At 48.7% G+C, this 24,427-nt stretch overlaps 1 protein-coding gene across 5 annotated transcripts in view; it reads right to left on the reverse strand.

Moving 5' to 3' along the window:
* Plb1 (phospholipase B1) overlaps positions 1–24,427 on the reverse strand; it is a 132,677-nt gene that overhangs the window by 10,625 nt on the left and 97,625 nt on the right. For 3 of the 5 annotated variants that reach the window (XM_076942263.1, XM_034514105.2, XM_076942264.1), the window contains 15 exons: positions 23,691–23,791; positions 22,774–22,855; positions 21,973–22,077; positions 20,571–20,666; positions 19,724–19,795; positions 14,939–15,004; positions 11,138–11,198; positions 10,568–10,626; positions 8,334–8,401; positions 7,917–7,960; positions 7,580–7,679; positions 3,490–3,541; positions 2,492–2,572; positions 1,337–1,402; positions 838–932 (listed from right to left, as the gene is read on the reverse strand). In XM_076942263.1, the coding sequence (XP_076798378.1) occupies positions 838–932; positions 1,337–1,402; positions 2,492–2,572; positions 3,490–3,541; positions 7,580–7,679; positions 7,917–7,960; positions 8,334–8,401; positions 10,568–10,626; positions 11,138–11,198; positions 14,939–15,004; positions 19,724–19,795; positions 20,571–20,666; positions 21,973–22,077; positions 22,774–22,855; positions 23,691–23,791 (1,148 nt within the window). Of the gene's footprint in view, positions 1–837; positions 933–1,336; positions 1,403–2,491; positions 2,573–3,489; positions 3,542–7,579; positions 7,680–7,916; positions 7,961–8,333; positions 8,402–10,567; positions 10,652–11,137; positions 11,199–14,938; positions 15,005–19,331; positions 19,356–19,723; positions 19,796–20,570; positions 20,667–21,972; positions 22,078–22,773; positions 22,856–23,690; positions 23,792–24,427 lie in introns of those variants that run through there. The other 2 variants (XM_076942265.1, XM_076942266.1) reach the window with 2 other exon arrangements.

A 24,427-nucleotide genomic window follows, 5' to 3' on the forward strand; every position in this document is an offset into this window, starting at 1 on the left:
CCAATTGTAAAGGAAGGCCCTGGTGGAGTTCTGGCAAGACTTCTATGGTGGCTCTGCCTCTGGACTCCTCCCCACAGTCCTGAAGCTTCTCACTGCTCAGCACTGGGGAGTTTCCTTGGTGTCCAGAGTGTGAAGACAATTGGATGGCCTAAGATGCCCTTGACAAGGTGAAATGTGATACCAGCATCTAAAGAATTAGAGAGACTTTCCTAGCTAGCCATAGCCATTTCACTTGAGGATCTGATTCCTTAGCCACCTTTGCAGGACATCGATTTGTCATCAGATAGGACACCCCAGTCACAGCTGTAGAAAGAGTCCCTGAGGTACCCCTAAAGGTAGCAAACAGTAATTCCTGCCCTCTAGAACCTCTCACCCCTGCTTTTGAGGATGGGATAAAGGCTATCTGTCTAACCTGTTCTAGCCATGAACTTCCTGGTGATGTCGTTCTTGGGGGAGGGTTTATTCCTATTTTTATAGGCAAGTACCCAGAGGTCCAGAGACACTGTGGGTTCAGGTCCAGTTGTTCCTCAGTAGCAGAGCCAGGATTTTAGGCAAATTCAAGGTGTCCTTGGAGTTCATTGTCCTCTGAAGAAAGTAGACTTGCCAGTGTGGACTTTGGAATCAAAAATGCTGGGGAGTCTTCTAGGTCCTTTGGAGTGCCTTGTTTTATAGGAAAGGAAGCTACCATCCAGGGAAGGGACTAGGTAGGCACATGGTTCTGCAGGTCTACCAAGTGTTGTCTAAGTCCCTGGCTTCTAGCCCTGCCCATACCATTTTCCTTCTAGTGTGTCTATGAAAACCCTGCCCACCACAGGCAGCCTTGCCCTGCACACTTACTGAACTGCCAGCGGCATGGCACACTTCCCACCTTGGTCGTGCTGCAAGCCAGCCAGCTCCATGACTTCCACCACATTGATAAAAACCCTGGGGAGCTGCAGGAGGCAGAGGGGTAGGGTCCATGAGTTGGAAGACACTCTTCAATCTAACCTCCCCCTCCCCATCATTACCACGGAAGAAATGGATGCCCAGGGAGGGGCCTGTGTGATTACACTGACTGTTCCTAGTGTCTCTCTTAGGCAGAAAAGCTGAGACTCAGAGAAGTCCCAGCACTAATAAAAACCACAGTGGTCGCCTTCAAACCCAGGCCAGCTGGCTCCACCCGGAGCTCTCTGCTATGCCACTGTCCAGCTTCAGGGCCAGTTAGAAGCTGTTTTGCAGAGAATCAAATACAACTTGCCAAGAAATACCCAAGGCAGGGCCCTCCACACACATCAATAGTGGGAAAGCAGGGTGGCTTGCAGGACCCGGGAGCAGACTGCTCACTACCCACTCCTACCTCCTCGTAGAGGATGTCTAAGGCTTCCTGGATGTACTTGACATAGTTGTTGGTTGAGTAGTTCTTCTGTAGAGGGAAAAAGAAGGCTCTCTTGGGCTTTCTACTCTGGGAGGAAGAATTAGAGGATGAACTAGGTGACTGCTGTCTCCAAGAGCCCACCTTTTTGCATTCCTCAGATTTGGCCTGAAGGACCTGATGGTGTCCTTTTTCATAAATATACACCCTCAGGAACAGAGATAACACTTTACATGAGGGGCAGGTGTGTTGGTATTTCCCTACACCATGTATCTACTGGCAGCTCTGGGTATCTTCTGGTTTCCAATGACCCCTATAATCCAGGACCCAGCAATATTGAAAGCTCCAGGGGTTAGGTCCTTTGTGCGCCCCAGACTCCCAGTTCTGGGCAGTAAGGGAAAGGACTAAGGGAAGATTCTAGAAGAGCTGAGCCTGCATGGAAAGATAATCATGCCAGGCTCTTGATAGTTACTCTCTGAGATCGACAAGGAGCTATGAGCTGCCTGCCATCCCCAACAGTGTCAAACATTCCACCACCTCTTCAGAGTCCTGACAGCTGCCTTTTCCTGGCAAAATAAAATACAAGATGTCCCCAGCTTAGAACAAGATGTATTCTAAAAGGTACAGGTTCCAACACTTGTAAATCTGGATATGTTTCCCCATAGAGACACGCCAGGAATGGGGTCAGCTCCCAGGCCAGCTGGCTGGGGTTGGTTGCTTAGATTATCATGGGCCTGAAGGGCAGCAAGGACACTCAGTTTGGTTCTATTTTTTCCAACTCCATTTAGAAGATTGTATTACCTCCCCCTCCAAGAGAGGGCAGACTCCAGGCAGGCACAAGACATAGACTCACTGGCCATCTACTGGAAAGTGCCATCTGTATGTCCCAAAGGGACCATCACCTCAGTGTCTGAAGACTGCGTCCTTCTAGACCTCTCTTCTGAGTTGGGGAACCACTTAGCAAAGCTGAGTGTTACCTGCTTTATGTAAACCAGAGGCTGCCTGGATAGAATCAATCATTTGGAGCCCAGGCTAGTATGACATTCACAAGGGAAGGAGATGAGTCAGAGCCCAAGGTGAGGAGGATGGGGGCCAGCAACTTCATTCTCCGGCCCTCAGTGAGGCTTGCCAGGGGCTTACCGGATTCTCACAGTAAAGACACAGGTCGTTGTTCCCAATGAGGAGAGTGATCAGCTTCCAGTCTTTCTGTAGGTCGATTGTCTAAGGGGACAGATCCTGAGTTTAAAATCTGGGGACAACTGCTGGTGACACTAGCCATGCTACCTAGTCAGCTTCTCAGATACTGTCATCTTTTCTGTATCACACAAACTATGAGGTTGGGTCTCCTCCAGGCTTCTCTGAGGTGATGGGTGCACCCCTATAATAAGTGTGTGAGTGAGTAAGTGTGTGTGCGTGTGTGTATGGTTTCTGCTCACACATAGGAGACAGGTTACTTGTTCCCCCAAATCTTAAGGGGCTAGAGTAGGTGTGTCCCACATTTCCCCAAGCTCTTGAAAGGCCTCATGGGATTCTCATGTTCCTCAAATGTGCTCTAAGGTGTTCAAAGGAGTCTGTGTCAAAAGACAGAACTTGAAGACAAGGTCAGGGCTTTTAGGGCCTGGGTTCATAGAGGGGAAACCCAGCAGGGTCTACATGGTGGGGTAGGTCCAGGAAGGCCCTGGAGCAGTGGCTCCCAACTCACTGTCCACCATAAACGGAGTCCCTCTCCCAGCTGGAATCCACAGCACAAGAACAGGGCATTAGGAAAAAGTGCAAGTGAGATTCTGAGGTGTTGGGGAGGGAGAAGGGGGAAGGCCTGGAATGGGCGGCCTATTTTTAGAACTTGGTGTTTATATAAGGAGGCTCTGGGAAGCCAGCTCTGGAATAAAGGCCCCAGGCCTGTGATCTTGGCCAACTTCTCATTCCACCTTGCCCTCCTGCAGCCTGACCCGGGGTAGGGCAGGGTGGGGCTGGCAAGGGCATGGTGGGGGCATGGCACAGTGTCTGCAGGTAGCACTCCCATGGACTCCCTTGAAGCTGAAGGCTGAAGGCAAGCTGAGGGGGCATTGGAGGGGTTCATCAGGCCTTGCAACTACCAAGTTAAAGGGAAGAGTGACTTTTAGGGTGTCTGCACTCACAGGTGTGCTTTTTATCTTCTTCACCAGGGCCTGAGCCTGTGCCGGCATGTCCCTAGGGAGAAGGAAGAAAAGTCGCTTTCAGACTTAATTGGGATGGAGACCCTAAGCTGGACCCCAGGAATACTAACTCCATGAAAGTTCTTCTGAGTCAGTCTTAAGAAATATGCTTGGGCTTTTTCTCATCAGGAAGTTGCCAGGGACCTGGGGGTTACACTGATCCAGACCCTGACGCCCCCAGGGCAGGAACAGGGTCTCACTGACTTTGCATCTAGGATTTGAACATTCTCACCAGAGATTTTCCCCCTTCCTCTTTTACCAAATCTTTTCACTACAAGCTGAGCCTGTTTGATTCTTACTCGGGTGCCTGCTTTAAAAATAATCTGTTTTATTTTTGAAAAAAAGTCACATTGCTAAATTATCTCCCAGCGCTCTCCTTTCCAGGCTTGATAAGCCCTTCACCTCTGTCTGAGGCCCAGCGCCCAACTCTCTGATCCCTTTGTTCTTTTCCGCCTTGACTTGGATTTTGACACTATTATTTTCTCCCTCCCTTCCAACAAGACAGGAGAGGCAGTTCAGGCAGGACTGGGGCTCCTTTCATTACCCCATTGTCTGTAGGAAATTAAGGTGCACTATTAGGTTCCAGATATTCCATCATGAGTGGTGGTGGAATAGCACACGGCAACGAAAAGGAATAAAGTATCATTTTCCTCAGCAGTGATGGACCTGAAAGAGCTCTGTGAGTGACAAGCCTGTTCACTGCCTAATGGCAGTGATAGCCTCAGGGGTACACAGATGCCAAGATTCATCAAACTGTATACTTCTGAATATCCATGGTTCATTGTGGGTCAACATAGCTCAATGAAGCCAATTCCTTAAAAAACATATGTACTGAGCTGGGTGTGGTGGAGCACACCTGCAATCCCAGGCCTTGGGATGCAGAGGCAGGAGAATTGGGAGGTGAGGGCCAGCCTTGGCTAGATAGTGAATAGAGGTCAGCCTGGACTACCTGAGACCCTGTCACAAAACAACAAACTTGAGATGTCAGGTGAGCAAAGGACACATGGCCAACATAAGGAACCAACATAAGGTGGTTACAGTCTGTGGGCGGGCATTGATCAGCACACAAGGTGCCATTGCTGCCTCTCACATGGAGAACTTAGCACCCGGGATTGTGCTGACAGGTTCACAGAGGTTATAAAGCAAAGGCACCCGGAGATATGGTGTAACTTTTAATAGGCCAGAGTCAGCTCAAGGGAATTCATAGTAATGAGTACTTAAAGTTCCCTGGGGAGGTGGGGTACTGTGCACCCCCTCACTCCCCCAACCCCCCAGCAAGCTTCTTTCTATCCCTCAGGCCCTCCCTCACCAGGCTCATTGTTTCCTGTGTCCTTATCCGCAGCTCTTCTGTCTCATCTCCCCATTCCCTCCAGGGCCCAGGGCCTCTCCTTGAATCTGTCTCCATGGCTCTGTGAGTCCGCAGAGGTCCCAGGCCTGAGACAGCAGGTCTGATATTCTCCAGCCTTCCTAAGCGCTCTATGGGGCAGCATCAGGTGATCCCAGTCTGTGGTGTTGCCATGAAGCAACATGGCCTTCTGAAAGAGTTAGCCACTCTTTGTCTAGTCCCTCAACAGACTCATTCTTTCAGAGCAAGGGGCTTACACCTTCTGAATCTGTTATCTCTCAGCAACTCAGGTAGTGAATGCAGTTTTGCTTGCTGATTAACAGAAAGGAAGTTAAACTGTGAAACTAAATATCCCAATAGTGGCAAACTTTTATATGCATGTGGAGTACATAGTCCTGAATTCTTTCTAAATCTTATGTATCCCCTTTAATCCTGACATCTCTGAGACACAGGTACTATGGGTGCTGGACATTCAAATTCGGGTCCTTGTGTCTGTTTGTTCTCTCTCTCTCTCTCTCTCTCTCTCTCTCTCTCTCTCTCTCTCTCTCTCTCCCTCCCTCCCTCCCTCCCTCCCTCCCTCCAGGTGAACTCACATTTATCCACAGTGATAAAAGACAGAGTAAAAGAGTAGACATAAGGAAAAGAGAATGATTCCCAAACCCTTTGCTTCCCCTGACACTGGACACTTGGTGTCAATAATGTCTCCTACCACTGCCTCTGCTCAGGCAGAGGTTCTAAGTGGGAAGGGAAGGGAAGGGAAGAGGAGGGGAGGGGAGGGGAGGGGAGGGGAGGGGAAGGGAAGGGAAGGGAAGGGAAGGGAAGGGAAGGGAAGGGAAGGGAAGGGAAGGGAAAAGAAGGTGGGAGCCTGGAGAGAGATAGTTCATTGGGTAAAGTTCTCCCTATGCAAGCATGAGGACCTGTGTTCGAATCCCCAGTGCCCGTGTAAAGCCAGGCACAGTAGTGTACCCCTGTAATCTCCTAGGAGGCGGAGACAGTGCGCCCTGAAATTTACTAGCCAGCTAACTAGCCATATCGGTGAGCTCCAGGCTCAGAGGGAGACCGTGTCTCGGAATACAAGGTAAAGAGGGCAGTGAGTTGGTTCAGTGAGGGAAAGTGCTTGCTACACACAAGCCTGAAAACTGGAGTCTGAGTCCTGGAAGCCATGATGGAAGCAGAGAACTGGCTTCTCAAAGATGACCATGTGCCTTCCACATGTACGCCACACTACACACAAATAGTAAAATCAGAGGGCTGGAGAGATAGCTCAGCAGTTAAAAATGTTTGCTTGCAATGGCCAAGCATTGAGTTCTCATGCCAAGCAGCTCCAGGGATTCCAACAACCCTCTCTTCTGGCCTCTGTGGGCACAGAAGAGCACACACACACACACACACACACACACACACACACACACACACACACAAAGTACATCTCTGAAAAGAAAATTTAATGGTGGTGAGTTATTGATTGGAATATGACATTGTCCTCTGGCCTCCACTTGTAGGCGCACAAGGAGTACATGCATGCATGTACCTGAATGCACACACCCACATGTGTCCATACCTGCCCCAAAGAGAGAGGAGGAGGGGAAGAGAGGAGGAGGAGGAACACTGACAGACTGAGGAGCCTGTTGATCAAAGCCTGGGCTCCATGCATATGACAGTCACTAGGTGGAGGAGGAGTGGGAGCACTGAGGAGCCAGGCCCTGGTGAACAAAGCCTGGGCTTTATGATCATGACAGTCACTAGGTGGAGGAGGACAAGGAGGAGCACTAACAGACTGAGGAGCCAGCCCTAAAGCCTGGGGTCCATGCTCAGGACAGTAATCCTAACTGTCACTAGGTGCTAGAATGGCCCACAGGGCCCAGTTTTTTGTAGACAAATAAGTCCTTCCTCGTGTGACACCAAGGAGCTATCAATGCTTCTGTGGCATGGAGATTCACACTGAGCCCTGAGCCCTGGTTAGGCTTCCAAAAGGAATGTTCTCTGTAAGCAGAGTGAGTCAAGCCTGTGCCGTCTCCCTGGTGACAAGAACGCAGCAGCAATCCTTCTGCAAAGCAAATACCCAGCACACTCGGCGCTCTGCTCCGTGCAGGAAGTCAATGAACCCAGTCAGGCACTTCAGCTTTCATTACCTGGGTTCCTGTCAACAACAGAAAGCCCAGAGAAAACAACCACTGCTGGGCTCTTGTGAGGGGTCCTGACATCCAACTCCCCAGCATCGGAATAAAGACAAGACAGAGAAAAGCAGAGGAAGCGAACTGAGTGGTTCATGATGCTGTGAGCCACTCTGCACGAGTGACTCATGTCCCTGAGAGACAGGAGGTGGACTGGAGTCAGCAGGGACAGACTGCTTGTGTAGAAGGAGATGGGCTCTTCTTGTCTCTTTTACAGTGCAGTGGTCAGTGCTATGTTCAGGGATGGTCTGATCCAGGTCCTTCCCTCATAACTTTCTAGGTGACCTTGGCTGTTTAAGAAACTCTCTAGCCACAAAGCCCACATGATGGTACCTGTGTCCAAGGGTGTAAGGATGAGAGAAGACAAATCATTGGAAGATCTGATGCAGGTCCAGCACTCAGGGATGCTCTGGTTATGCCGAGGTTATGACCCAGCTGGGTCCTAGACATTGTTTTCCTTTGTCACTCCCAAATTCCCACCTCAATCTTTTTGCTGGTCCCCACATCAACTCACTGAGCTCTGGCCCCTTCTTCTGCCACATTTAATCCTGTTGTATCCTCCAAGGTACCAGTAGAGAATCCAAGGATGGAAGGGTTGAACTTCTTCAGGATATCTTTAGAGAGGAATGAAGCAGACAGCACAGGTGAAAGGAACTGAGGCGGGCATGTCGTTTGGAGGCACTGGTGTGTGTCACATGCAGGTGGGGCGGGGAGTTCCTTATCCTCTGGGGCTGGCCAATTTTCTCCCTTGCAGAAAGTGTCTTCTTTTCCCCACTGTAGGCAGAAGCCCTTAGCCTCAGTGAGGGTTACGGTGGTTGTGGTACCAGAGCATTTTGGTGTGGGCTACTTACTGGGCAGTGTGGTATGGGTCTCCAGCGTTCCATCTCCTCCAATGCTGAGGAAGAGAAAGTAACTGTCAATTATTTCTCCTTCCACCCTCTGGGTTAACACTAGCATCACCAAGTCTCCTTGGATATCAGAGTTGGGCTAAGAACACCTAGGCCAACCCCTGAGCAAGCGGTAGGAAACCCACTTCCTATACCTCTTTTGTTTGTTTGTTTGTTTGTTTGTTTGGGACAGGGTTTCTTTATGTAGCCCTGGCTATCCTGGAACTGGCTCTGTAACCCAGGCTAGCCTTGAACTAACAGAGATCTGCCTACCTCTGCCTCTCAAGTGCTGGGCTTAAAGGCATGTGCCACCAGTGTCTAGCTTCTTATACCTCTTTAGGGGACTATTATCTATAGAGAGTGAGCCAAGAGCACCCTTACCTCCAAGACAGCCCTCTCCAGGGAGTGGCTAGATTGTTGGACTCACTTGGTCGAGCTCCCGTGGCTACCTGTGGAGAGCAAAGAGAAGTTTTCAAAAGGGTTCCCAGTGGTGTTGCAGCTTGAGGACCTCCAGGGCCTTTGAATCTGGCATCACAGCTGGTAGTCAGGTTAGTGTTCACTAGGGAAGGTTCCACTGTATGTCTACTCTCTTCTCTGCTGACTGCACTTCCCCACAGACTCTCACTTGGTTCTGCCAATCCCTTCTGATATGCCGCCTTAGCCCCAGTGAAGGTCCTGAATTTGTTCATCATACCCTTGGAGACATTCACATACCTGCAATGGACAACACTGGCATCCCATCTGACTTCATGGGTACCACAGGTTCCCTTCCTGCCATCAGGGCTGCCTTACCTCTCTATACCACTTTCCACCATTTGCCCCTGTCTCTGACACTTCCATGTGTCTATCTTACCTTCAGGGTCTAGAGCAAAGTACTGTCCCCAGCATGGACACTATAACCCAGCATCCACTTTCTGTCCCTCTGTTTGCTTCCCATTTTATTTGTTTTTCAAGACAGGGTTTCTCTGTGTTGCCCTGGCTGTCCTGGAGCTCACTGTGTAGACCAGGCTGGCCTCAAACTCAGAGATCAGCCTCTGCATCTCAGTGTTGGAACTAAAGGTGTGCGCCACCATCTCCTGGTGCTTTCATGCAGAGCCTCAGATGGAGGGACTCAGTCCTGTCACTGCTTCCAAAGCCCGAGGGCCTGGAGCTGCTCTGCTCTGTCCTTGCACTTCCCTTCCTTCTCCCTTCCTGAGTGTTGATCCTCCTCCTCCCCAGCCTCAGAGACCTCTAGTTTACTTTCTCTCATCTCTGACCACACTTCCCCCTGCTGTCCCCTCTAACTCAGGATCCCCAGTGGGGGCATCATACTCTCCAGCCTACCTTCCCTTTTTTAATTTTTCTAATTAATTTTTTTCTAATTTATTTTCTATGAAGATTTCTGAAGCTGCCATCTTTTATTTTTCTTAATAATAATAAAAAGGATCATTCTACATTTAAAATTTACCAAAGTAACACATGCTCACCATCAGAAACAGTTAAACAAAGATTAAAGAACAAAACAAACAAAAGAACAATTTAATTTTACCACGGGAGTCTTTCCCCAAGCCTTGGGGTACAACTCAGCTAATAGGGTACTTGCCTGGTATTCATGAAGACGTGGGGTGGGTTCTCAGTGCTGGGTTGGGTGGTATACACTCATAATCCCAGCATTCCAGATACGGAGGCACAAGGATTGGGAGTTTCAGGAAGTTTGAGGCTAGCCTGGGCTACGGAGATCTTCCCTCAAATTAAACAATCAATATCACCTCATTCAGGCCTAGTAGCTCATGCCTGTAATACCAGCAACTTGAGAAACTAAGGCTTGCTATGAGTTTGAGGCTAGCTTGGGCTACAGAGCAAGCTGGAGCCAGTCAGGACTATTTCTTGAGACCCCCAACTCACAAAACAAAATGGAAAGAATCATTGTCCTGACAGTCTCCTTCATCTACTATGTCATCTCTTTCCCCTGCACCCATGCACAGGCCCCACCAGGGTGAAGTCGTGGATGATCCAGCCTGGAATACACCCTTCACTACTGTCCCATGTCCACAGCACAATTAAAATGCCTTCACTTCCACGTGGGGTAGTTTTGTTTCCACAGGAATGGACATGAATTGTGAAAGTACCACATGTCACCTATTCACTCACGATTCTCCTCTCTGGAAGCCAGAGGGCTATGGCGGTCCCATTCTTCCTTTTAGAATTGCTGACTGAGCACGGTGCACACAGCAGTAGCTAAACAGCAGACTAATGTAACTGTGCCAGGACTGAGTTGGGTTTCCCTCTGTAGGGACCTAAGGAACATGTCCTTAAGTGGGTGAGGGGCTCTGGGCGAGGTGTAGATAAGACCTATTAGACTTTAGGACAGGGTTGATGGCGTTGAGTTCAGGCAAGTGTGGACATGTGCATTATATGAACAATGTTAGGGAGCAGTGGGGGGTGGAGGGGGACCTTATGCAGAGGGTGAAGTGCATCTACCGCAAAGGAAGATGGGGTTCTGGGATACACAGTTCATGCCTGGAAGGGACTCCCTTGCTGGACCTGAATGTAGCATTGGTGATGAAGTAGAGTTGACTCTGCCCAGCCAGGCTAAACTCTATGAAGCCCACGCTGGCCTGTGGCTTAGTACTCACAGTCAGAAAGTCACCCATTGCTGCCACCACCTTGATGTCTGCTGGTCGGAGCTCATGAACTAGGAGAGACAGGCAAGAGGAGACCTGGCAGATGCCGGCCTGTTAACACTGAGTCTGCCCTAGCCCATAGGTCCCTGTGCTGCCTGCTTCTAGCCTCAGGCTTTACCACTGCTGCCCCTTCTTTTCATTCAGAACACTAAGGCTTTGAATAGCATTGGCTTGATAACTACCATCTAGTACCCTATGAGTGGTCCAGCAGAATTCCAGTGTGGGTCACGTGGAATAAGCAGCTAGGACCACATCCCTGGTTGCACTTGTCTCACCGATCAGGGAGGCCTGAGGAGCTGTGTTGAAACTTCAAAGAAACTAAATAAAGTCTTACTGAGAGGAGAGGCCTGAGCCCTCCATGCAGGAGTTCAGCAGTAACTACAGAGCAGCTTCTTGGGGCTTTAGAGCATCTAGCTCTGCCTTGCACTGGAACTAGCAAAGTCCACTCAACACTTTAGGCGTACCTATAAGTCTGGCACCCAACATGGGATTCAGTGTAGGAGGTGTGGTTGTTCCGATTACCTGAGGTGGGTACCTTGCTGGAAGGACTCTGCTCTGTGCACAGGAAGTCACTGCCCCAGTTCTAAGTCAGGGGAAAGAAAGATAAGGGCCATCACTCACATGTAGGCAAAGTGCACCTAGAAGAGTCACCCAAGGACCCTAGAAATACAACACTGAAACAGCTCTCGGATGGGTAGGAGTGGTTATCGGTAGGTGTGGAGAAAGGAAATCGAGGGGAGAAGTGGGCTTCTGCTTACACACACAGACACACACACATACACACAAAACACACACCACACAGACACACACACACATACACACTAGCACAGCCTTTTCATTCCTGACCTATCTATATTTGAATGGAGCCAGCAGCCACAAAATAAGAGAGAAAACTGAATTCTTCACAGCGAAGGACCCAGATTTTACACATCTAACACAAGAGATTCTACATGTCTAATACGAGATATTTTCTATGTCTAACATGCATGCTTTGGTGGGTGTTACTAATGTTAAGCTGATTGACATTAATTATGATGCTAGAGTCTAAACAACCGTTCGTTAAAATATTTTTAGAAAAATGCCAAGGTTTTGTAACTGCTAAGCCTGTGGCTGCTGCACAGCTCTGCTACAGACTGTTTTCCTTGTGCCTGTTTAACCCTGAGCCATCAACCCCTCCTGTTACAGAAATGAATGCCTGCCACCATGGACACTTTAGTCAACTTGTCTCTAATACAGAGTGGATTTTCCAGGTGCCAGGGGAGTTGGGGTGTGGTGGCAGGGGTCGGGGGTGGGGTAGAGGACACAGAAATGACAATCCAAAGGGAGCTCATGGAGAACTGACTTTCCCCAAACATGTGCACACTTAGGGGTGCAGCAGCACCTCCCCACAATGGCTTGACTGATTTTCTCAGAGTGTGAGGGACTGCCTCCAAAGATCATAAGAAGTTAGGCCTTCTTAAAGCAACCCTCTTGAGCAACTGAGGAGGAACTGTCAATCAAAACAGCTTTCACTCTGAAGGGGAGGGAGTGTAAACTGTCAATCAAAACACAACTCTTACCTCAAAGGGATTAGGAGTTAATTTTCAGCAACCTCTCCCCCCCCCCAAAAAAAAAGAAAGAGAAAAAAAAAGAGTGACCATGGCCCGGAGGCATAGATTTAGGTTGCCCCAAATAACATGTTCAATAAAGAAGTGGTTCTGTGAAGTTTTTATAGTCACAGAAAAAAAAAAAAAAAAAAAAAAAAAAAAAAATCGATGGAAACATTAGATGTTTGGGTTAAGGTAAAGAAGGAAAATTTCCTTTCAGATGCTATCTGATGTCATTTTTAGCTGTTGGATTGATGGGAGCTAGTGGGCCATGTTTAGCTAATGTGGGTTTGGGTTTTTTTAAAGTCTTCCCTAATAATCTCAAAGATCTGGGTTGAGCACAGAATTAGAAAATGAATAGCTACTAAGAGGACTAAAGATAGCAGGAGATAATTTGGCCCTGGATCTGCAACATTCTAACCCTTTAACTCTCTACATTGGTGACATTCTGATCATTCAACCTTGAAGAATCTTCAACATAATCGTGGCTTTCCTGTGGGGGTTGGCGGGGTTGGTGGGTGCTTCAAACAGTGTCTTAAACATTTGCTTCATCTGGTAGATTAGTTTATTTCACGGGCCTACTCAGCAGATCACATTGATGTCACCAGGTTGGTTTAGACGTTTCATGGGAGTTAAAAAAAAAAACCAGGCAGATGGGAAAGTTGCACTTGGGAAATGTGAGTATGCAAAAGAAAGTTCTAGAGCCACCAGCGTCATAGAAAACACTTATAGTCAAACATGTTCTATTGGGGTCGACACATACAGATCAGACCTGTCACAAAGGAGAGGACACTGTGCTGTGACCTCAACCGGGACTTCTCAGGGTACTGCCATCTTGCTGTATGTATACCAAGTAGGTACAGAATAACACTGTAATAAAGGTAGTGTCGATGTTGCCTACTTTACGCAACAATCTATTAAAACAAGCACATATCCTTTCTAAAGTTGGACAACTGTGGGAGGAAAGATCCCTGAGACTGAAGATCCAGCAGAATGGGTCCTACCCACCCCGTTCACTACTCCTGCCCATCCCCCACTCGGCATGGTGGCTGCCCATCTCAGTGTATGACAAGGAAGTGGGAAATAAACAAAAGAAGGATGCAGGGTTGACAAGACTCTTTCAGTCACACAGGAATTTGGTCATTGGTTCAAGCAGGACCTCCTTTAGGTTAAGTCAGAACCCAGAGAGCTTGAAGGTGACAGTTTCCAGCCACACTGCTGCAATAGTCAGGATGTCACACTTGACAGCCCCTTGGCACCTCCACAGAGGCTGCTCTCCTAAGCTTCAGTTGGCTTATGAAAAGTCTTTCTTGAAGGTGTGGCAGTTCCTGCCTCTAGTCCCAGCATTTAGGAGGCTGAGGCAGAAGGATTATTGTGAATTAGAGCCCAGAGATCATATTTCAAAAACCAAACAAAGACTTAAAAAGCTAGGTGTGGCAGTATACACCTGTAATCCAGGACTTGGGTGGTGGAGCCAAGAGAATCAGGGGTTCAAGGTCATCCTTAACAAATTTAGATCTACTGGGACCACATGCAACCCTTTCTCAAAAGGCAAGTTTCCCCCAGTCACTGATGCTGCAGCTGGGGACATCTCTTAAAGACATGTACCAAATCCTTCCAGGGCTTCCCTTCACTCTCCACCAGGACCCTAACCTCCATTCCCAAGTGCTCAGCTGGGTGGGGGGTGGCCCTGATCATCACCTTGATGTCACCCCCTGCTCCCACCTCTGTACTCTCTCTGGCCCTCCACACAGCTGCCATCTTTTGACCTGCATGTGGCAGTTCAAATCTCCCCTTCTCAGACAGGCTCAGCATCTAAGATGCATCAGTATCCGCCACTTGGTTCATTGTTCTCTGTCCCGTCATCTCCATCCTCTGAACAATGGCTGTCCCTATCCTAAAGAATCATTTTAGCTATGTCCTAGATGCCTCAACTCAGCAGATGGGACTCTGTAAAAGCTAAGTCCCATCTGTCTGGTCCTACTCTCAACTCCCTGAAAGAGTGTATGACACATATTAGATGCTTACTAAACAGTTGTAAACTCTATTGGGCCCTAACTACCCAGGTCAGGACCACAGCAAATGTTTCCCTGAATCCCCACCTGCTCTCAGCATGGATGTGAAATGTTTTGGTCTCTGTGGACCAGGCCTAGGTCCTTCGAGGTGTAGTGCAGTCCAGGATCTGGCAAGCCATCTTTGGAGTGTCAATCCTTAAAGCCACAGGGCTCTGAAAGCCCAGAGTGGGATTGATTGATTCATATCCAGTAGGGCTACGGGGTTGGCATGGATATGACAGCTTCCTGTCAGGTCCCACCCTTGGCACAGAGCTTCCTTCCCACTGAGTTTAGGGTTCCACCTTCAGGAAGTTGATGGCACTTCATGCCCCCTGCCCCACCCTCAACACTAATACCTATCTCCCTTATCCCTGCTGTCTCCATCTTATAAGGCTAAAACTGTTTAATTAAAAACAACGTCTCTGAGGAGAGCAAAGGTCAGTGCACACTGATCCCAGCACTTCCTCTGCTTGGCCGCTGACGTCAGGTAGGCAACTTGAGAACAAGTCAGGACTATCCTGGAGCCTTAGTTCCGGATTTTTTTTTTTGTACATTCCAATTCCCACTATGTAAGACGGGTATATTTGTGCTTAAACTAATAGTGAAATCTACACCACGCCCCAAGTCCCTGGCAGGTGGAACTGACTTGTGTCTGAGAGACATAGACATGAGTCAGAGGTTACCTTAATGGCTGGCTTGGTAGGATACTGGTAGTTACTGTTCCGGAAGGTTCTCAGGAAGGGCTCATTCTAGGAGGAAAGAGAAATTACACTGAGGTTATCTCACAGCATGAAGGCTGCGGATGAGCTCACCACCCCGCCTTCTAGGTTTATTTAACAGGGTTCTGCACTGAAGTGGAAAGAGCTGCATAGACAGAATTTCAGTCCTTCCCGGAAGGGTTTTTGTAAACGCTTGTTAACCAGGGAGGCACAAATAGAGGCTTAGAGAAAGTTCTACACATCCTGCGGTCTGGGCTCCATGATCTCAGACTGGAGCAATCACACGTATTTTCTTCCTATTTTTTTTTCTGGCAAAAGAGTCACAAATCAGGACCTTTCTTCCCGAAGGAGGGTTATAATTATCAATGTATTTTATTATCTGTCATTTTTCTCTGTCTTCTTTGTGCTGTGTATTACCCCCTTTAAGTTGGCTTCCTGTTTTCAGTCATTTCTTTTTCTCCCTGACAAACCTGCTCTCCAGGCCTCTGCACCTATCTGCTGTACAATCAGTGCTGATACAAGCCCTGTCAACATCCCCAGTCCTCCCAGTTGCAGGTGATGGGTTAATCAAAGACAGGAGGAGGGAGCCCCCAGGGGGAACCAAATGAGGAGACAATCCAACATGGAGTTGAAGCAAGGTCAACTTAAGATCTAGACTAGCAAATACTAAGGTAGATCTAGGCCAGGGGGCACTCGGGGAACATGCCTGTGCAATAGAAAGACCAGGGCTGGAAAAAATGGAAACCAAACAGGAAGAGGTGGGGGGACATAAGAGGGGACAGCCAGATTGTTGGGAAAGATGTCTTTAGAGATGGATTCCAGAAGAGGAGGAGGAAGAGGAAAAGGAAGAGGAAAAGGAGAAGTAGTAGTAGTAGTAGAAGAAGAAGAAGGAGGAGGAAGAAGAAGAAAAGAAGGAGGAGGAGAAGGAGAAGGAGAAGGAGAAGGAGAAGGAGAAGGAGAAGGAGAAGGAGAAGGAGAAGGAGAAGGCGAAGGCGAAGGCGAAGGCGAAGGCGAAGGCGAAGGCGAAGGCGAAGGCGAAGGCGAAGGCGAAGACGAAGAAGAAGAGTTAAAATGATGGGGCCTGTCTCCCCTCTTCTTCTGAGTGGCAGCATTCCCATCTGAAGCAGAGGCCAGCCATACTCAGGTGGCGTCACGAGTACAAGACAGAGAAGCTTGTAGTGGCACCCAGCATAGTTAATTAGGCTGTCTCTGATCAGTGTCCTCAGCACCCCCCCCCCCCAGGAGGGCAGCCTGGGTGCCTTGTATAAAAGACAGACCTATAACCCTGTCCAGTTCCTGTGCCCAGGGCAGTGCTGAGGGGTGAGCAGCAGATTTGTCCCCTAGGCACAAGGGAGAAGGGCATGAGACACTCCTAAGCAATGAAAAACTGAAAACCTAGGAGTGTGTAATTTGCTGAGGGGCTGATGCAAGACTTGGGGACATACATCCCTCAAGACTGGGCGTGGGTGCTAATTATGAGTCTCTCTCCACAAAGAAGTCCTGGCTGGAGCTGGTACTAGTTAGCCAGCACAAGAGAGAGAGCAGAAGCCACACTTTTCTCCTTTCTAGAAGAGCTTAGAGTCACACAAGCATTTATCTGACCATAAGATCCATTAGCTGGGAGAGAGGGGAGGGTGCTGAAGAGGTCAGAGGACAAAGGAACCCTGGACTTCTGCCTTTATTGGCTTTTGGTTGCTTGGTGCATGTGAATCAGACTGGTTTAAAGGCCTGGGGTGGAGCTGACTTCATGAGAGATTCCTGGCTGCAAGCCTGAACAGGTAGAAGGGACGCTGCCTGGTTTCTGTGGGCTGCGTGGAGGCAGAGTCCAGAGCGAGAGCCAGCAGTTGAGTCAGCGGCTGGTGAGCCAGGCTGCTGCATGGATAGGTGGGAACTTCTGAGAGAAGGAAGGGGTCTTTTCTCCTGGGCCCTGGGCTCTGGAGACATTTAATCCACCCTACTCTGCCACTCCTCTTTTGGTAGGAGCAGTAATCTTATACCATATGCTTCCAAGGGGAAATGTGTTTTAAGGGTTTGGAAATTTAAGGTTGGTGTCTGGGAAAAAAAAAAAAAAAAAAAAAAAAACTGGTGGAGTGAGAGAGAAGGAAGCCTGTGCTATGGAAGTTCAAGGTGGGGTGGGAGGGGTTGGGGGTGGGGTGGAGCGACTCTAGAAATAGATCAGCCTCAGTGAGAGGATGCACACCCGCGGAGAGAAGACTATAAGACTGAGACAGGAGAGTCCGAGAAGAGAGGAGCCTTGTTTTCAGGGTTAGACATACGTATGCCATTGGGAGGTGGGAAGAGAGGCAATCAGAAAAAAAAAAAAAAAAAAAAAATGGAGGTGCTTAAGGCTTCTCAAACCCAGGGAAGAAGAGATTCCAAGGAAGAAGAAGTTAACTGTGACAAAGAAGAAAAGCTGAAAGAGGACAGAGCTCATTCTCCAGCTCTGGAGTTAGAGAAACAAGGGGCCAGAAAGACAGTTAATGTAGGGAAGGAGAACAGTCCACAGAACCAATCAAGACTCAGCTATATGTAATTCTCCCAACCTGCAAATACATCCTAAAACCAAACCATGGTGTACTGTGAAGTCCCCCTGCCTGGCACGGCAGAACGTGTTAACAGTGAGGCTGGGGATCATTTGTGTGTGTGTGTGTGTGTGTGTGTGTGTGTGTGTGTGTGTACTGGAAGTACTCACTTCCAGCTTGCTGCCTGCCCCACCCCCACCCCGTCCTGCTTGTTGCTTCTATGTTTAGACACAGCCTGGATGAAAATATGCGCTGCCTGGCCCCCGCCAGCTCACACTGAGATAGGATGGACTTTTGTACAGCTCTGAGGCACATGGCAGATGGCACCTGAGACACTGTGCAGTGAAGTTGGTCTGGCCAACAGATGGACCGTTTTGGAATGGGCTCCAAGGTTGCTTAGCAACAGCTTCTTCTGGGCTGGGCTTTTTAACAGGCTCTAAGAGGCTGGATCTCTCTCCCCACCTTATCAATAGTTAGGTTAGGCTCTGTCCAGAATGGAGGAAGTAAGCTTGAGATTCTAGGTAAAGCATTACCCGCTTGTGGGGCTCCTTGCTTGAACTGGGACAGAGGCCTAATTTGCTTTGGGGCTCAAAATGAAGGGAGTCTCTCTGACCCGGGGACGGGGGGGGGTAGGTTCTCAATTTGGCAAACAATATATTTGTTGGGAGGGAGAGCTCATGATGGCTGAGAGTTAACACACTGGAGGGGACTCTCATGGTTGATATTCAGGGTGGCTATCATTAAAGTACTGAGGTACTCAATTATAGGCTGGGAGATGGCTCAGTAGGTAAAGCGTTTGCCACACAAGTATGAGAACCTGAATTTGGATCCCCAGAGCCCATACAAGAAACCAGATGTGGAAGTGTGACCTGTAATCCTACAGCTGAGGAAGTGGAAACGGGATGATTCATGGTACTCACTAGTCAGCCGGTCTAGGCAGATTGGTGAGCTCCAGGGTCATTAGGAGGGCCTGTCTTAAAAACTAAAGTAAGGACCAATTGAAACCACCCAACATCAACCTCTGGCCTCCGTGTGTGCATGCACACACACCCATACAAACAAGGGTGCACAGATATGGAAAACAAAATTATTGTGGTATGATTGTCACTTTAAGTCCCCAAATGCTCCTCACTACCCAAGTTCCTCAGGCCCCTCCCTCAATGCCGCTGGGTAGGTAGGCACCCATGCACACTGATAATCACATGACTCGACTCTCTGTGCTTGGAGCACCAGAGCCAGCCATTGGACCCTCTCTGCTACTATAGCTCTTATCCCAAAGACAGCTGACAGGGAGCATGAAGCAGGATAGGGGCTCCCCTTTACTTGGGATCCCCAGCAGCTATCCCAAGAGAGCTGCAAGCCTAGGCTGATGCTCTGCCTGCTAAGGAGGGTGGGAAAGGCTGGTAGCTGCCTGACCCAGGCTGGAAACCCAGCCTCCTAGATTAGGTCAGGCACTCTGCTTTTATGACCACTAAAGGCTCTCTAGCCTTGGCCTTATTTGGTTAAAAAACCATAAGACAAAACCAGAAACAGGAGCTGAAGGCAATGGGAACATGAACCTGCCCCCACGCCAGGCCTGAAGTCACGTTTAACATATTCCTCCTTAAAAGGAGACCTGAGCTATCCCTTATGCCAATTCAGGCTGGCCCTTTCGAGCCCCACCCCCCATGTCTTCCTCTGTGGCTTCTGTTGTGCCTCTTTTTCATGGGGAAAACATTCAGTCCAGGTTCTAGGCTCTAGTCCCTTTCTTGGCCTCACGCACATTCCCATCTGCTCTTCCCTTTCTTGTACTCCTGGCTTCTGCTGCCCAGGCTCCTTTCTCTGTGTGGACCCACCTTTATCATCCAGCTCAAGGAAGCATTTCCCTCTCCCCCTCTTTCAAGTCCATCTCTCAGCCTAAGGGCTGAGCAAGCCCTATTGGAGGAGGAGGAGGAGGAGGAGGAGAAGGAGGAGGAAGAAGAGGAAGAGGGGGAGGAGGAAGAAGAGGAAGAGGAGGAGGAGGAGGAAGAAGAGAAGGAAGAGGAAGAGGAGGAGGAGAAGGAACAGGAGGGAGAGGAGGAAGAGAAGGAGGGAAAAGAGGGGAAGGAGGGGGAAGGAAAGAAGGAAAAGGAGGGAAGAGGAGGGAGGGGAGGGGAGGGAAAGGAGGAGGAGCAGGAGGAGGGGAAGGAGAAGGAGGGAGGGAGGAGGAGGAGGAGGAGGATAGGCAAAGCAGTCCCTCTCTTATTACCTTGGTCGGGCAGGCCATAATCATGAATCCTTTTGGGTCCAAAGTATTAGTTTTCTTTCCCAGGGGTTCAAGCTGATCAGGGAAGAAAAGAAAAATACACCAAGCTTGTTTGTTTCTGTTGAACACTCCCTGGCAGCCTCCTGCAGCAGGAAGGCTCAGAACTTCATTTTGGCAGATGTTGGCAGCAGGGCTTCAGAGCAAGTCAGTTAGCTTTTCTGGAAACTCAAAACATTTCCGAGGGGCTGTGCAGGGGCCAAAAGGAGATCATGTGGTTTCAACTGCCTAGCATAAGTAATAGTGTATAGAAAAGGTTGGACGAAGGGTTTCTGCTGGTGTGTTTGTGGTGTGTGTGTGTGTGTGGTGTGTGCATGCACATTTATGAGTGTGTGCCCATGTTTGTAGGTGCTCATATGAAGATCCGAGGACAAGGGTCTTTCTCTATTGCTCTCCACCTTTTTTTTTTTTTTTTTTTTTTTGAGTAAGGGACTCTGACTAAACTTGGGGATGAGTGTGCTGTTCCAGCAAGCTCCTAGAATCTCTGTCCCATGGGGTTATAGAGGAGTTCCCCCACTTTTACATGAGCCCTAAATATCTGAACTCTAGTTTACCCCCTGAGCCATCACTCTAGCCCTCGAAGGAGCTGCATCCTTGTGTAGGCAGCATATCCAAGAAGCACAGAGGACAGCAGGCAGTGTAACCTGGCCAAACTGATCTCCAGGATCCCCTGTGGCTATGCTATAAGACTTGCACAGATGTGCCAGCTGCTGATCCTCCAGGTCTATCCCACAGCTTGTAGGGCTGGTGCCTTTCACTAGGATACCCTACCAGGAGCAGTCCTTTATCTTACCATATTGGCCCAAAGGGCTCTTGCCAGCTGAGTGTGGAACTTCTGGTTTAGGAGGATGCAGTCCGGGGCAAAGAAGGATGTATCTGGATTCCCATTCTGAGAGAGATAAAACATACTTCCTCAAGGTCCCGTGAGGTTAGAGGGAGCTGTGGGCTCTGTGATCCTCGAGACTGATCACAAGATACTGTCTTCCCATGGGAACCCCTGAGGAACATAAGGGCATTCCCACAGATTAGATAGATAGCTTTGGGTGACCTTAAGCCGGCACCTGGCCTCCACATTCTCCATATTTAATTCTAATAGTGCTCTATGTTTGGGCACATCTGTATAATGCCTAACTCACGCTGTACCGAAGAAGCACATTTCTCAGTTTCTGGGGGGTGGGGGCTGGGGAGTCTTGGGTAGCATACTGGTTAATAATGACATCAACCCAGACAGAATCTAGAATCCCCAGAGACATGCCTCCCAGCATGTTGGTGAGGGATTTTCTAGGTTAGGTGAACTAGGGCAGAAGGACCAACATTGAATGGACTGGGGTACTGGAATGCATAGAGAGAGAAAGCTCTCTGAGCACCCACATTCCTGAGTCTCAGCTTCCTGATACAATGTGACCAGCTATGTCATGCTCCTGCCGCCATGGCTTACCTGCCAGGATACATTGTATCTTAAACTAAAATGTAAGCCAAAACAAACCTTCCTGTCTTAAATTGCTCTGCCAGGTATTTTGTTACTATCACGAGAATACTAAACTAGTAAAGGGTGGGAGGGTGGGGGCAGGGCTTCCTTCCTCATCCTCAGCCTCCACAATTAGGTAGAGAGAATTGAAGTGGGCACCAAGCAGGCCTGAACAGAGCTGGCATCAGGATAACTGGGCTCTCTACTCCAGCTCTTCTCTCTGCAGCATCCAGACACGGCACTCTGCTCTCCTTCCAGCTTCCCTGAAACTGAATAAGGCCTTGGGCTAAAGGCATTACCTGCTCTGCCCACAGAGCTCTTCTGCATTGAGAGGAAGTACAAAGTAGCATGGCCAGTAGGTGGAAACACAGCACCAGAACTTTCCTTTATAACCACAGGGCCATGTGACAGAGAGACCATCTGTGGCCCCAAAGTCACTAATGTAGAGTTCTATCTGATTTTAGGAAGGGTATGTCACATCTCTGCATTTTTGATCTGTGAGGCTCACGGTGTCCCCAAAGACAGTCGTGGCAATCTTATCTGTGGGAAGCCTGGGATCAGACGTTAAATGTGCCTGCTGACATAGCATCTGCAGATATCCCTGTGGCCTTCTTGCCTTATTCTCAGGCCCTGGAGGCACATGCACTCCTGCCTTGGTTGTTCTCTTGCAAGAATGCCCACAGCAGTTCTTCCTCCAGAGCTCAAGATTGGGGTTGGGGGAGCATACCTCTAGGACGGGGAGCTTGGTGTTAAGGAGAAAGGGCTGCAGTACCACAGAGAAGTCCTCCCGGGTGTCGTATCGGCCTGACTCAACCAGTTGGAGCATGATACTCTGGGAACACACACACACACACACACAAACAGCAGCTTTTAACACAGGGTAGTGTAAGGGCAGATGGCACATGGACTCTCTGTCCCCATCCGATTGGACAGGGAAGCTGATTCAGCCTTTCATATGATGTAAACGTTTTTTTTTTTTTGACAGCAAATCCCATTCTACAGATTTTGGAAATGAGTTTTTTGTTTTGTTTTTATTTTGTTTTAACCTGGCATCTCTAAAGGGCTGGGTAAAAAGTCCCACAAAGGAAAAAAAAAACAAAAAAAACCAAAAAAAACAAAGAAGATTCTCCAGAGCTCATCCGCCTCCTAGCCTGCAATCACGTTTTTCGTGGCCTGTTTGTAGGGACTGGTATGAGAGTCAGGGCCAGAGATATGGGGAGAAGCTGCCTTCCAGTGTGGCTTCATAGGGCACCCCAGGCCTACTGGCTATCAACGAGAGTTCTCCTGCCACCCCCTCCTGCCATTCTAGTGTCTCAACCACACCAGTTTTGTCACCTTGGATGGCACTGGGGCCATTTACAACCAGGGAAACTGAGACCCTCAGCCAGGTTGGAGCAGAGAGAGCCCAGGATGGCTGACATCTTGCCCCATTTCCTTCATGCCCTCCCCTGCCTAGTGGGGCCTCTGGGCTGAAGTACAAGGAACACAGGAGGAGGCGGGCATCTTAAGGGGCTCCCCTCTGCCTTACCTGGTAGGATTTGGTGAAGGCCTCCAATCTCGCCAGCTCATGGGAATCCTCCCCTGGGGTCAGAACACAGTTGCACAGGACACTGTATAAAGGGGAGGCAAGAAGATTCATAGCTGAAGCCCCATTCAGGGACTGCTTCTGGCTACCCAAAGCTTGGGGGTAAACAGCGTTCACTCAAGCCCTGGTTTGGAAGCACAGGTGCCTGAAGGTTCTGAGGCACCTGTCCTAGATACCAGAGAAAGAGATGAGATGAGAGAGGAGTCTGAAGCTGGAGTGAGTTCACTTTAATAAGTACCAGAATTGGATTTCAGGGGCTAGGCTGATCACATAGTCTGTCGAGTAAATGGATTCAGACAATGAGAATATGATAATTAAAAAACAAAACAGCCATGCATCCTCTAGTATTGAAGCAGGACACCAGGACTCTGATACTCATACCCTGAGAGGCTTCCACCCATGCTATCCAAACTCCTTTCCTTACATTGTGATATATATATATATATATATATATATATATATATATATATATATCACATATATATGTACATACATGTGTATATATGTGTGTATATATATATACACATATATACACATATATACATACACACACACACACACACACACACACACACACACATATATATATATATATATATATATATATATATATATATATAGAGAGAGAGAGAGAGAGAGAGAGAGAGAGAGAGAGAGAAGTTTCTACCTGGCATTTAGGGTATGGTAAAGGGATCAGATCAAGGGCCTTGACCCCCCAGGAGAGAATGATGGTAGCACAGTCCTTGTTTATAGGCACAGGCAGACTAAGTGGCTGAGACCCCAGAGAGGCACTGCTGAATGCAAAGGCCAGACTGGGGATTGGAATATCTCTTGGATAGGATGGATGGTGCCTGCCTTACCTGGCCTGATTCATGGGGCACTTGTCTGGGTTCTTCAGGAACACTTGCCGAGTGATATTGGGGTCCATGAAGTCCACAAGGTTGACCAGGGCTCTGGGTACCTAGAGAAGGCTGCAGGTGAGACAAGGCCTCCCAGGGTTTGAATAGAGGCTCCCTTTATCCAAACTTCCAACTCAGCTAATTCCTTAAGTTCAAAAGATAGGTCCACACACACAGAACTAGTTTATGGGGTTGTGGACCCATACAGCAGTGGGTGGGGAGTGCCCCACACAGGTCAGTATAGATGGTACCTCTGGAATGATAACAATTGTTAATGCACAGCTCTGTTCAGCCACCATTTAATAAGCCAAGATACGGTGTGATAGGCAACTTATTTGCCAGGTCTTTGGCTCCTGACCAACTTCTGCCGACTTGATGTGGATCAACTTCTTCTGAGAAGACACAGGGACTCAGATACCCAGCAGGGCATCTGGTGGTCAGAATGCTATTTCCAGGGCATGGCAGGGGCAGCTTGTTGTTGCTACAAGGTGGCAGCGGAGTAGAACTGAGGCTAGGTATAGAAGCTCATTCAAGATACACTCTGGGGCTCAAAATGCAGTGCCAAGCCTGGGTACTGGCTAGCTGCTAACACCAACAGTTGTCCTGGAGAGAGACGGAAGTATGCAGTACCTTTCTTTCTTCATACCATAGATCTCTGGGGGCGCATTCCAAATAGAATGCAGTTGACTTGGGAATAA

This window comes from Arvicanthis niloticus, chromosome 11 (genome assembly GCF_011762505.2).
Source record: "Arvicanthis niloticus isolate mArvNil1 chromosome 11, mArvNil1.pat.X, whole genome shotgun sequence".
Taxonomy (NCBI): Eukaryota; Metazoa; Chordata; class Mammalia; order Rodentia; family Muridae; genus Arvicanthis; species Arvicanthis niloticus.